The sequence below is a fragment of the Haplochromis burtoni genome, unplaced genomic scaffold (genome assembly GCF_018398535.1).
Source record: "Haplochromis burtoni strain Fernald_Lab_line unplaced genomic scaffold, NCSU_Asbu1 Contig_99, whole genome shotgun sequence".
NCBI classification, from domain to species: domain Eukaryota; kingdom Metazoa; phylum Chordata; class Actinopteri; order Cichliformes; family Cichlidae; genus Haplochromis; species Haplochromis burtoni.
In genome coordinates, this window is record NW_024582460.1 from 571,692 (window position 1) to 585,317 (window position 13,626).

General features: G+C 38.1%; 1 protein-coding gene across 1 annotated transcript; it reads left to right on the forward strand.

Annotated features, from left to right (window-relative positions):
• The first annotated feature begins 6,643 nt into the window (after positions 1 to 6,643).
• rgs16 (regulator of G protein signaling 16) lies at positions 6,644 to 8,490 on the forward strand. Its single transcript, XM_005940272.3, has 5 exons — positions 6,644 to 6,791; positions 7,007 to 7,090; positions 7,202 to 7,263; positions 7,432 to 7,598; positions 7,688 to 8,490. The coding sequence occupies exons 1-5, from the start codon at positions 6,748 to 6,750 to the stop codon at positions 7,901 to 7,903; spliced, it is 573 nt and encodes a 190-aa protein (XP_005940334.1). The 5' UTR covers positions 6,644 to 6,747; the 3' UTR covers positions 7,904 to 8,490.
• Positions 8,491 to 13,626: the final 5,136 nt, after the last annotated feature.

The following is a 13,626-nucleotide window of genomic DNA, read 5'->3' on the forward strand; positions in this document are numbered from 1 at the left end:
AAATAGAGATGTAGTTGCCGCAATTTAACATCAAAACCTCATAGGTGCTCAGCATCACTGATTTTTACAACCAGTTGAGTCAAGTCTTCTATTGCAAAGATGCACATTTCAGACGAGTTGCACTCATCAGCACAGACTGACTCGAATGTATTGTAACATGTAGGCAATCAGTCTGCACCAAATCGCAACAGCAGTTGCCTCAAAGCTTACTATATTGTAAGGTAAAGACACTACAACAAGAATTAAACAGGAGTTATATCAAACCCTTGTGACGGTCAGTCTGAGGTAGTTTGAGATTGAAAGTGGATCAGCATGCATCACTCTCAATCTCTGTGCAACTTCTTGCAACTGGGTGCTGAGTGCAAATTATTCAGTGCAGTTACTGGGCAAACACCATTTTTTTGTAGTCACAAGGAGATTACTATCCTATTTTTACTCTAGTGTGAGTAACCTTTTAAAAAACATTATAACCGCACATTAATTATTCATTCATCCTTTTTACTTTGCCTTTGTTTGATAGCTGTAAAAAAACACCTCAGAAATTAATGATTAAATAAATTATTTTAATTAATAGAATTTTTTTCTGTTCAAACCTGAGAAATTGAATGTAATCAGTTGAATCCATAATCTTAACATTAAAATATATATAGCAAAGAAAATGTTACAATTCCTTAAGAAAGAGGCTATGCAATGTGGAAGGCATGGTACACACTGAGTAAGTTGACAATTTTGCAGTTTTTATTCAATCAAAGCTAAAAAAATAATAATTTCTGCAATTTAAATTAAAATGATTAAATAAAAACCCCATACATGAACATAGCAGAGACAATGTGATACTATCATGTGGTATATCTACTGGTTATACTTTCCCTCAGTCTGTCCTCCTGTGCTTCTCAGCCCAACATCAACCTAATCTCAGCCCCAGGTTCCAGTAGTAACTGTAGCCTTAGCTCCTGGTCACAGACCAAAAGGCTGCAACTAGACTGGTCTTTATACTGGTCTGTAGACTGGTCTTAATTTTGCTCATAGTATACATCAGAGTTTTTACGAAAAAAAACCCCAAAAACATTTTACTAACAAAAGGGGGCATACCCCGAGCCCAACTCAAGTCTAACCTATAATGAAACCAAAAACATCTCTTAATCCTGTCCCATTCAAGTCTCTGTGGGATGCATCTACTTGACATGTAGCTCCATTTCTCAGGGAGGTTCATATCAGATTTCGTGGAAGGTTAAAAATAGTTTCTAGTTACATGGTAAGTTACTAAATAGCTGTAACAACTATAAACTAGAAAATCCAGAACTCTTTCAAGAAATCCTATCCTAACAAACAAAAACCAGACTGTAATAAAAGTTTTAAAAATTCTCTTTATATTTTTCTCATTTTGATTGAGGACCGAGGCATGAATCTTGAAAATGTTTAATTCTTTGGTTGTCTCTTGTTATAACACAGCCAAATGATAAGTACTGTTCTGAATAAAGATTTTGTCTCCAAAGTAACAAGACTGTCTTATTTGTTGAGGCAGAGTGTGCTGTTGAGGAAAAGGAAACAAAGCAACATGTTTTGAAAAGATTCTGTTGCGATATTGTGCATCCACTGAATACCTCTGCTCTGCTTGAAATGGAGATTTGACCTACTGTCAGCTATTTGCCTCTCACTGAATCCCAGGTGTAAATAATAGCACATCATTCTTATAGAATATGCATAAATAGCACATCATATTCATTTTGACTACTAACTTTTACACCATTTAAATGCCACATGAATAGATATAAGCTAGGCAGTTATACCTCAAGACTACATGCCATAAAATAGCACACAAAAAGTAAAAAAGAAACAAATGCTCAATACAATATCAAATGACTTGCATTTGATATTGTACTGAGCATGATGAATGCATGTTATTCTTACACCATTACAATACACCTGGTAAATCATGATATCATAATATAGTAGCTGAAATCAATTCAAAGCCTACAGATGGCATAAACAGTGAAGAGAAGTGATAACCTCCTCTGAGATTGCTCTGAAGCAGAAATGTTCAGTCATTTACTCTGTGTTTTTATTAAGCTAAAGCCCCCCCAGATATATCAAATGACCTTTTGTGCGATCAAAGAACTCTCTTAAATCACTTGTAAACTAACACTCTTTCTAAGTCTGACTACTGGGTAAAGACACCCAGGGGCTTTCTGAGAAAAGTGTCTGTGCAGTCTCCATTCTGTGAGCATTAGTGGGTTTTTTTATTTTGTATTTTTTTATCTGACAGGAAGTCTGAGCTGTAGCAGTTTAACAACAGGAAAAAATGACCAGCACTTTATAAAGAATATGTGGTGCTGTTGTGAAACAAAGGAACGAAGCTCGAGGGCATTGCTAGCTGACAGATGATCCAAACTCATGGTTAAATTCAATTCACCAAAAGAGTTTCAGGGAAATCAGATATTAACGCCTTCTCTCTCAGCTTTATCTCAGCATCACATCTGTGCTTTATTTATAACACTGGAAACTATTGTATGAAACATTAACATGTTCTGGTGAATATTATTCTCCTGACCTGAATTATAGCCATTAAAATGCCTCAGTTTTCTGCTGTAAAAAGCAACAGAAAACTGAGGCAAAAACATTGTAACTGCTCGGAGCACTTTCTTGCTTTTTTTGTCAGAAGCACATAGTAGTTAAATCCTTGTTTGGCTTAAACAGTTGTGTAATAGTCATCACAATTAGCTAGAAACCTTTCATAATAATTTTCAGTATCAAGTACTAGCATCACCCAGCTCCAAGGACAGTGACTACCCAACTTCCAAAAATGGCCTTTGGTCAGTCATAGTCATATTTCACACCGTCTCCTACATTGTCTCATTTCCGGCTTTGTCACCAGGATTGATAGGAGCTGTGCTGACATCACCGTGACTGTATGAGTAGGTGAGTGGGTAGCCGGGTTCCCCCAGGCTTCTCAGGCAAACCTTTGTTCTTTGATGGCACCAAATGGCGCAGTTAAATCCTCCCCAGCAAAATTAGTCCCCTCAGTATCAGCTGACTTAACCTAATCAGTGCTGGCCCTGGCACACTGTGAATGTTTTTGCTAAAATGTGTTTGTATCAAAGGCAGCGTGGTTTGCACTACTTCCTTTTTAGGGATATTCTTGGACTAAAATGTCTTATGGGTCATTTGTATTGTGCCAAACAGATAGTCCAGATAGTGCTTTTCCAGATATCAGGTTTCAACTGAAAGCACTGCCTTACTGTAAGAAAAGGAGCATCATTTAAAGTTAAGAAAATGCAGATTATTGTTGGCAGGCAATTTTCAATCGCTGAGCCACATTACGCCTTTGCATCTGAGGGTCATCATTCATGTAAGACCAAAAGGTCACTTAAAAAAAAATACAAATTGATTTTGTATAAAGCTGCCAGCTGGGAAACCATGGGTCCTGACATTTATGTACAGGGTGGGCCATTTATATGGATACACCATAATAACATGGGAATGGTTGGTGATATTAAAGTCCTGTTTGTGGCACATTAGTATATGTGAGGGGGCAAACTCCTCAAGATGGGTGGTGACCATGGTGGCCATTTAGAAGTCGGCCATCTTGGATTACGTTACATTGAAACCAAGCACACCATTGTTTTTCTTGTGACATTACCAATAAGTTTGATGTGTCACATGGCCCTCTTCCTATTGAAAAAACAAAAGTTGTATCCAAGATGGCCGACTTCTAAATGGCCACCATGGTCACCACCCATCTTGAGGAGTTTGCCCCCTCACATGTACTAATGTGCCACAAACAGGACTTTAATATCACCAACCATTCCCATGTTATTACGGTGTATCCATATAAATGGCCCACCCTGTACATACTGTTTTGACATGTACCACCCGCCTAAAAGTTTTCAAAGACTAAACACACCCACATATGGCAACAGCACTCCCCAATGGCAGTGGCTGCCCCACGGCCATGCAGTGTACCCTGCTCCATTGTTCAGGAGTACAACAAAGAGCCCAAGTCACTGAGTCAGCCAGCAGACTCCCCCCGGGACCTATCGCACAGGATGCAAAGGTTCAAACCCAGTGCCAGACATCACAGGACAACTGCACAGGTCCCATGTGTTTGCCCTGAACAGAGTGATCAGTGTATAGTCCTGCTGATGTTCAGTAGTTCATAGCTATGTATCACTGTACTGCTTTTGCTAATAACTACAGTTATTAACTCTTTCAAAAAATGTCACATGAATTAATAGTTGGTGTTGTTCAGAGAAGGAATTGTAGAATTATTAATTAGTTGTCAGGTTAACCTCATGTATGTCATGTCTTGATGCTGTACCTTAATTTATCAGTTCATTCTAAGCATGTAACAGCTTAATAGGTCTAATAAGATTCCAGGCTGATATGTGATTCCTTGTTAAACAGTAAAAAAAACCCAAAAAAAAACAAAAAACACTTGGAAGCTGAATATCCTTCTTTGTATAATGGTTTTTATTTGAAGTGGTTTAAAATACTGTTATGGTGAATCTAGCTGTTTCTTGGGAATTCACAAGTGACAATCACCACAGTGGGGTTTTTAATCCTAGGGGGAGGGATGTTACCAGCAGAGGCTATTGCATTTATCACACTGCCCTTGTGGGTACTCAGTTCCTTGAAACGCCCATGGCTGTAACCTTACATAAGTAGCACATTACAAAGTTCCAACTGTCAGGAGGAAACCCAGATTCTAATATTTGTTCTATTGGTTCTAGTTATAACACCAGTTATGTGCCTGTCCTTTTTTTTTTACTGTAATATGAATATGACAAACAAATCCCAGATAAGCAACTCCCAGCTTGCCATATGGGAAACGGTCTAGCTTCAGCTTTATTGTGTCCTGCAGTTGGCAGTACATCCACCCTGCTTTCAGGAAAATATAATTAAACAGAGTGAATATCACATTTCCTTCCCATAATGCCCAGGAATGAACACCTTTATCTGCCTCATAAAGAGTGTAAAGTGTGATTGTGTTTGCACCTAGAGGGCATTGAATCAGGGAAAAAAACAAAGGAGGTGTCGAGAATCAATTTGACAACACCAAATTTTAAAAGGACAAATGCCAGTTGAACATTTTACTGTCAAATTAAACCCAGTGATGTGCAAAAGAGTTTCTGTGATGCTGGCAGTCACCTGTGCAGTGCCATGCTTATTATTATTATTATTATTATTATTATTATTATTATTATTATTATTATTATTATTATTATTATTATTATTATTGCATTTAGCAACCTATTTTATTTCAAAGTCTGTTATATAGTGGACTCAGTGTTGGGGAGTAATGGAATACATGTACCGCCGTTACATATTTAAAAAGGCGAGTGGAAAAGGACGAGTTGTCATCAAGCAAAAACGGGAGCTGGAAGCATGTAAATATAATAATAACCACTGCAGCCAAGAAGAGTGCCTGACGAGCCCAGTTGTAAGTAAGCTATTAAGACTCGACTGTACACTGTGTTCGTGTTTTCCTCCGAAAACAATAAGTTTCGTTGGAGCAGCCTTTCAACGCCTCTCTTTGTCTCTCGCAAGCAAAGTTGACCCAGACAACAAAGGAAAGCTATTTTTCGGCTATGAGCCCAACACGGAACCCGCCGTATTAGTCAGAGGTCCCTTTACTCCGGGTTCGGAGCCGCGGACCTTCAGTAACAGTAATAAATCACAGCAATAGTACATTCAGCATGATAATATATTAAGTAATCCAAAGTATTCAGAATACGTTACTCTCATTGAGTAACGTAACGGAATACGTTACAGAATACATTTTGGGGCATGTATTCTGTAATCTGTAGTGGAATACATTTTAAAAGTAACCTTCCCAACACTGAGTGGACCTGATGTTTAGTCTGATGGAGTTTACAACAGAGCTGTATATCAAGAATACATGCAGTATGAAGTGATCAGATTTGATTATTATTATTATTTATTTTCTAATCTTCTGCTTGTGAGAGATTTCTTGCTGGGATTCTGCTTTCACTGAACTTGGATATGTTTAGTGTGGGTATAGTGTGTTGTTTTTCTTTGCATTCTTTTTTCCTTTTTCTGTTCTGTTTTTTAGTCTTTGTGGAACAAACTCACATGAATGTCAGTGGCAATCTGCCCTAATGACTCTTTAGGGAAGAGCCACAGCTCGCAAGGATGTGCTAAGACCTATGAGAGACCCACAAAAATAAAAAGCTTTTTTCATTTGACCTTGAAGCCTGTTGTATTATATGAACTGTCATGTTAAAATGTATGTTCCCTTGCCCAAGACTATTTTAAAGGCTGTCAATAAAAACTAATTTCACAAGCACCAGTGCTCTCCTAGCACTAAATAAATCCATGAGCTCACCACCACCAACACCAGATGTGTTTTTTCTACTTGAACACTGATGTTTTTTGTTTTGTTTTGTTGGGATTGTTCATGGAAGAGGCAGAGTGGTTTGTTTTGGTTGTGGCTGGTTAAGGGAAATACAAGAAAAACAAAGTGGAGAATATCAGTAGCATTTATCTTCTGACAGTAATTTCCCAGCCTTGTCCTTGCATATACTCTCTCTCTCCCTCTCTCTCTCCCTCTTTGTGATTGGCTGAGGTGGCTGATGACACATCACAAGCAGGGGCGGTTGAACTATAAAGCCTCTGTACTCACTCTCTTCAGATACAGACAATCTCGCTCCATACTGAGCTTTACTGAACAGTAATTTGAGCACCACAAAACCGAAACACCACCCCTACCAGCTCCAACCTGCTGCTATGTGTAAAGGACTAGCATCACTGCCTACCTGCTGCTTGGAAAGGTATATTAAGCTTCTTGCAAACACTGATGTTTGGGGATTTGGATTAGATGATAGAGAACAGCTTTTTCTTTATCACTGTACATCTGCATGTGAGCATCTGAGAAGCTAAAATACAATGTAAGTTTTAGGTTGTGCAAATCTAGATGGCTTGTCAATGGGTATGCCATCAAGGTCTTGGTGAAAAATGTAAATAACCTGTTTTCTCTTTCTCTTAGGGCCAAGGAGCTGAAGGCAAGGCTGGGAAGTGTTTTGCAGATCCCCAACTGGAATCTATCCTGTTGCAAAATAGGGAAAAATAAGTAAGGCTCACATATACAATATAATACTGCAGGGTGCATTTATTGCCATTGTGTGTTTGGTCAAAATTCCAGTTTGAATCTAATTGAAACTAATGCTTCATTTGTTTTCAGGCCAACCCTGGAGGAATGCCTAAGGTGGAAAGAGTCCTTTGAAAAACTTCTTTCCAGCAAATGTAAGTAAAGTCTCAGTTTGTTTCTTTTATTGTTCTGTGCCATTTTCACAAAAAAAAAAAAAAGTGCATTCAAATGTGGGTAAATTATGTGGATGCACACACATACACATTCATCCACTCTGGGTCCATTATGTGCAATGAGTAATCACATTTCCTCTATTTCTGCAGATGGACTGTATGCTTTCACAGCCTTCCTTATGTCTGAGTTCAGCGAGGAGAACATTGCGTTCTACTTTGCCTGTGAGGAATACAAACATATCAAGTGTCCTGCCAAGCTAGCTACTAAGGCTAAGAAGATCTATGATGAATTTATCGGCAACGAAGCTCCCCGGGAGGTACGTAAATGCCAAATCTCAAAGAAGACGTAGCCATAAGTGGTCAAAAAAAGAGACTCAACCTAATATCTTGTGTCCTTTTTTTGTAGATTAATATTGACCACGAAACCCGTGACATCACCAAAGCCAATATGCTGGCCCCCACACATTCTTGTTTCGACATGGCCCAGCACAAGATCTACATGCTCATGGCCAAAGACTGCTATCCACGCTTTCTCCGCTCTCCAGCCTACAGAGATCTGGTGTGCCAAGCCAAGCCAAGCAACAAGGCCAGAAATCTGCCCCAACAGGAGAAGAAGGCTTGAAATCTGTCGATGAGCCTAAAAGGGATTTGTTAGCGATCGCCTTAAGATTTGAGAATGGAAGGGAAGTCTGGCACAAGGTGCTTCATCGTGAAGCATGTGCTAATAATGGTACAGATGCTGAGTGCTACATGAGAGCAGCTGTGGATGGGCCTATAGCGTAGTAGCCATCACTTTGAAGATGGCAACAGAATGGAAGAAAAAAAGGAAAATGGAGGAAAGCTGAAGGCTGATGCCTGAAAATGGACTGCTGTCGATACAGCTAGAGTTTGGAAAGCAAAGTAAAGAAAGAGTTCTACTAAACAGACTGAGTGACAATCAAGCAAGAGGCCAGCACATTTGGAAAATGCACTTTTCTTAGCCATTAGGCAAACTTTTGTAGTTGTGACGTGCAATGTCTGTCAAACTTGTTCACTGTATGTATTTGTATGGGCATGTGGGGTCCTTTATGATTTTTATGTATTTACCTGTATGTATATATTGCATTTTTAATCAAATATGGAAAATAATGTGCAGTTTAATTTATACTATAATATTTATATGACTGTTTTTTTCTACATACCAAATAAATTAAATTATTTGAAAAACTGTGACTATTTCCTAAATGTGTTTTTCTTACTGAACAAAATCATGGTTTAAAATTACTTCTATAAGATTATTTATATTCAAATTATATTTGCTAAGCAACAGCACGATGGGAAAAAAATCACCCATTGTAAAAGCTGATGGGTACTTTAAGTGTCTTATTTAGTCTAGTGACATAGACGAGTCATCAAATGTCAATATGTGGTCAGGCAGAGTTTGCTCATAGTTGTGCAAATACCCAGAGTATGGATGTTTAATCATTCATATTATCTGGTGTAGAGGTAACAATGATATATTTGCCCTCTGTCATGACGAACTCTGCAGCTAATGTTGTGCACAACTGTTATTCACCTAGGAAACTGCTCTGCTCTAAAATGTATCATAAAGAACTCAGACAATGACAGTACCCCCCTGCTTCTAGCTTTTGTCCCATAGTGTGTAAATGGGAAGGAGCTTTCTAGCAAATAGGAAGCTCAAGAGATGATGACAGCATTAACGCAACAGCAGGAGCTGTAAAAGTTTATTATTACCATAGACACTGTTTGCACCCAACATCAACATCAGGAAGTAAATGACAACGAAGCTGCTACCAGTTTAGAGCGCAACCACTGCTGCCTGTTAACCAAATAAACAGAAGCTGCAGGAAAAAGAGCTGCAATGCCATCCAGAGTCTGCAGTAGTTAGGTAATAATGACTCTGGTTATGATGGTGGTTATATAATTTGTTCTCATTAAAATGATAAATACTGTCGTTATGATTGCTTTGGTATGGTCCACTGTACAAAATGTGTCTGAATGTCTAGTTTGTGTATTCATATGTCATCAGTGCAGAGTGGAGCCATTATTAGGTGGACAACAGCTGGTCCACAGACCTGATCCATATGAATATAGCATAATGCCTCCCCCTTCTCCATAGTAATCCTTTGACATTTCTATCTAGCTCTAAGCATAGCAATGACCATCTGTAAAACTGGTTAGGGGGGTTTGTACGTTTTGGCATGTTGTGAACAGTGCAGTGGACATCCAGAAGTATATCTTCAGTTATCAAGGCAGAAATAAGCTTGAATTAATGGCCTTAGTTGAAAATACCCCAAAACAACATTTGTATGGATATAATATGTAAGGATATACATATTAGTAAGAAACTAAGTACATTTTATTTATATGGTGCACTTAAAGCCAAAGTGTTTTAGAAACCCATTTATTCCATTTAGTTTTATTAGAAAAGATTTGATGGACCTTCACTAGCAGGATTCAAAGTAATCGGTTTACCTCTGCATCATTAACAAGCTTATCTTTTTAGGCTACATATAGCTTTTATTGATATTATATAAAAAAAAATTGTCTGAAACAACAACTGGTTGATGTATAAGACTAATCAAATAAGCTTCTTTGAAAGCAAAGATGGATATTGGTTTTAATTTTTGGTTTGAAGTTACGGGAAATTATGCTAATATTATAGAGAAACCATTGTTGTTTCCTGATTTCTTAGTTTTATGCACATTTGTCACACATGTGTTTCAGATCATTCAATAATATTTTGTAAAAGATTAAGCAAGCAAGCAAGACAAATACAGTTTTAATATGCCGATCTTGTTTATTAAGGAAAAAGATATCTAAACTTATCTGGCCCTGTGTGAGAAAAGTAATGGCCTAATATGTTCAACTGCTCTTAAAATAATCGCTAACGCCTTGTTAAATTGTGAATGAAGATTTTTTGGCGAGTTTAGCTAAGTTCAGTTCACTAGCCTTAATCAGGCCTGATTACTGCCAGACCTGTTGAATCAAGAAATCAGTTGTGAAGTAGGCTAAAATATCTCAAAAAGCAACATAACATGCCATCATCTAAAGTGACAGATAGGAAACAAAATTTCTTTATCAGTCAAGAAAGTGTTGCAAAGCTATTTCCAAGGCTCTGAGATTCTAGTGAACAACAAGTCATTATCTACCAACGGGGGAAAGAGGAAAACCTTCCTATGAGTGGCAAGCCTACCAAAAGTTATTCCAAGACTGGATCATCTGGAGATCACAAAAAACTCAGAACAACTTCCAAAGAACCTCGGGCTTTACTTGCCTCAGTTAAGGCCAGTGTTCATGAATCCACCACAAGAAAGAGACTGGGCAAAAATGTTCCAAGTTCCAAGGTGAAAGCCACTGTTGACCAAAAAGAACACAGAGCCTCATCTCACAAGAACCTCTCAAGCCTCCGCCAAAAGAACATTCTGAGAAGACAAAAGCTGAACTTTTTTGGAAGTTTTGAGTCCCATTACGTCTATTGTAAAATAACACAACATTTCATAACAAGAATGCCACACCAACAGTCAAACATTGTGGTGGTAGTGTGACAGTCTGGGGCTGCTTTGCTGCTTCAGGACCTGGAGGACTTGCTATAATTGATGGAACTATGAATTCTGTTCCTAGCAGAAAATCCTGAAGGAGAATGTCCGGTCATCAGTTGGTAACCTGAAGCTCAAGCACACTTGGTTTATGTACAAAGACTGATGAATGATCAACACACACCAGCAAGACTGTCTCTGAATGGCTAAAAACACCCCAAAACAAATGTTTTTGAGAGACCTAGTCAAAGTCCTTCAATTAGATAAACCTTAAATCTGATTGAGATACTTTTGCAAGTTCTTAAGCAGGTCATTGATGTTCAAAAACTCTCCACTGTGGCTGAATAAAACCAATTATACAAAGTACAGTAAGGAAAGTAAGTAAAGAAAGGACTCATTGCTAGATAACGCAAACTCTTGCAGGATGGCAAAAGCAGTTATTAAGTTTAGGAAGCAATTACTTTTTCAGACTTCACACTGCTTTAAACACTCTGCTCTTAGACAAAAACCTCTACTTTAACATCGAACAGACCCAGGAACAAAAAAAGCTCCCAAAACAAAGTAACCTCATATTCAGATTAGTTAAGCTCTCTCGTTTGTGAGATTCAGCACATGGGCAACCTACAAAAATGAAAAAAGAAGCCAGTTTGAATGGAAAAAACTGCAGTTCCTTGAGGTACTGCACAAAACGCTATTTTGGACTACAGTCAAAATGTGGTTGATAAGTGTTCCCAGTATAGGCACTGGACCTTTCTGTCATGTTTGTGATCCGGTTTTGGTGAGTGACATTCTTGTGTTTCAGCTAGACATTCTTGTGTGTTTCAGCTGTTACATAGCAAAAATTTCTAGATATGTGTGTCTGTACACTGGACCTACATCTTAATGCTGTAGTTAAGTTATCAGCTAGCATTAGCTTACAATTTATCTCTCAAACGTCTTGTCCAAAAAGGTCACTTGCCAGCTCCTAAAAGGTGGGTATGGAGTGAAACTCAAGGGGGAACAGCTTTCAAATTGGACTGTTTTGTTATTGTTTTAGAGACTGTGGGGGCACCAGATGAACATTTTTAGCTTAGCCATCTTAGCCTCACAGCGCCACCTTTTCTTTTGTCCTTTCCTACTTCTTAAGTGCCCCTAGTTCAGGATGGATTTATAAGTTTTTGAGTTTTATTATGAGTAATAGGTCCTTCTATTTTATTATAACAAATTCAGCTGATTATCGTCCAAGAATATAAATAGATGCAGAAAGTATAATCATCGGTCCCCTTTTATTTACTGTATAGTAAAAGTTGGTCAACAATGGTTAATCTTAGTGAGAGCTGCCATGCAAACAACAGGAAATGTTGCCTGAATGTTCTCTGGAAACAGACAACATGATTCATCGTTGTCAGTGCCTCATTTTGAAAAAAAGTCAAAAACAGTAAATCACAGTAAGTAAATCACAATGAAATTGGTCATCATTTGCTAAACTAATTTTCACCCCACTCAGTTACAGTAATGGTTATTTAACTGCAGGTTGTGGGAAAGTGTTGGTGCTTTTCTAGCATAGATGGGTCACTACATTGCAGGACTTTTATCTACAAGATTTCCTTCTAATTTTTCTGCCACCACCCAGTTCATTGGAAATACATGATTTGGAATGTGGATGGCTTAAACCCCAAGCGCCCACAATCCTCGTGGGAGGAAATGTTTTTCTTGACAGGGAAACAGAGCGCTAGGCCTCTGCCAGTTTCAGCCAGTTTAGCTTAGTCTGATTAACTGCCTAATTAATATTGAAATGTAATTCAAGCACTTGCTGTAGAAGGTTAAAAAGTGTTCTCGGACAAAGCACTCACAGTATAAATAGCAAAAAGACTGCAAAGAAAAAGCACAAATGTAGATTGTTTAATTGTTCGTGTTCATAAAAAGCATTGATTGTGCACCAAAAGAAAAATGTTGACACAAAACTGATCTCCATGTAGTGATGACAACCGATTTCTTTTAAATTATTCAACTACTTTTTTATTGTGACAAAATCTGACTTTTTTCGTACAGCAGTAGCTTACTGTACGTTGCTTGTTATAATTTATACTTCTTTATGTAATAGAATTGTAAAAAAAAAAATCCGGTGGTGTAATTGTGAAACTACACTGCCATCTAGTGGTTTCATTTTGTAATTACATCATTTACTAGCTGCACTAAAAGGTTTAATTATGTACTATATTTGGAATTCTATTATGTCTACATTTCACTATAAAAATGCAAAAATTGTGGGTTGTAATTATCTGTTATTTGCATCCTGGAAATTTGTAGCAGGGAATTATTTAAATTTATATGCAATAAAAAATGTGAAATGGGCAAGTTTCTTGCCTGTGTAGGCTCTCAGTCACCCAGGTCATGGTAATCTTCAGCGCTTGAGGCAGGTAGACTTTTTTTTTGGTTCATAAAGATATCTGATCTCACATCTGGCAGGCTTCTTCAGATGTAGACTCTGATGGGGAGTCCAGGATATTTAACCTGAGTCACATGGGGAATAACAAAGCTGTTTTACCAGTCATGTCTGTGGTTATCTTTCATGCCCCTTTGCTCACCTAATTAAGGCTCAGTTTAGATAACTGGATGCTTTTAGTGTTCATTATGTTTGTTTTGGTCCATTTCTTCCATTTCTGCCTTAAGTGCGATGTTCTCTGCCCATCCTGGTAACCCCAAGTTTGTGTTCCAGTTGGTGGTGGGATGGTGGGAGTTAAAGAGTATAGTACTGGTGTGTGTGTGTGTGTGTGTGTGTGTGTGTGTGTGTGTGTGTGTGTGTGTGTGTGTGTGTGTGTGTGTG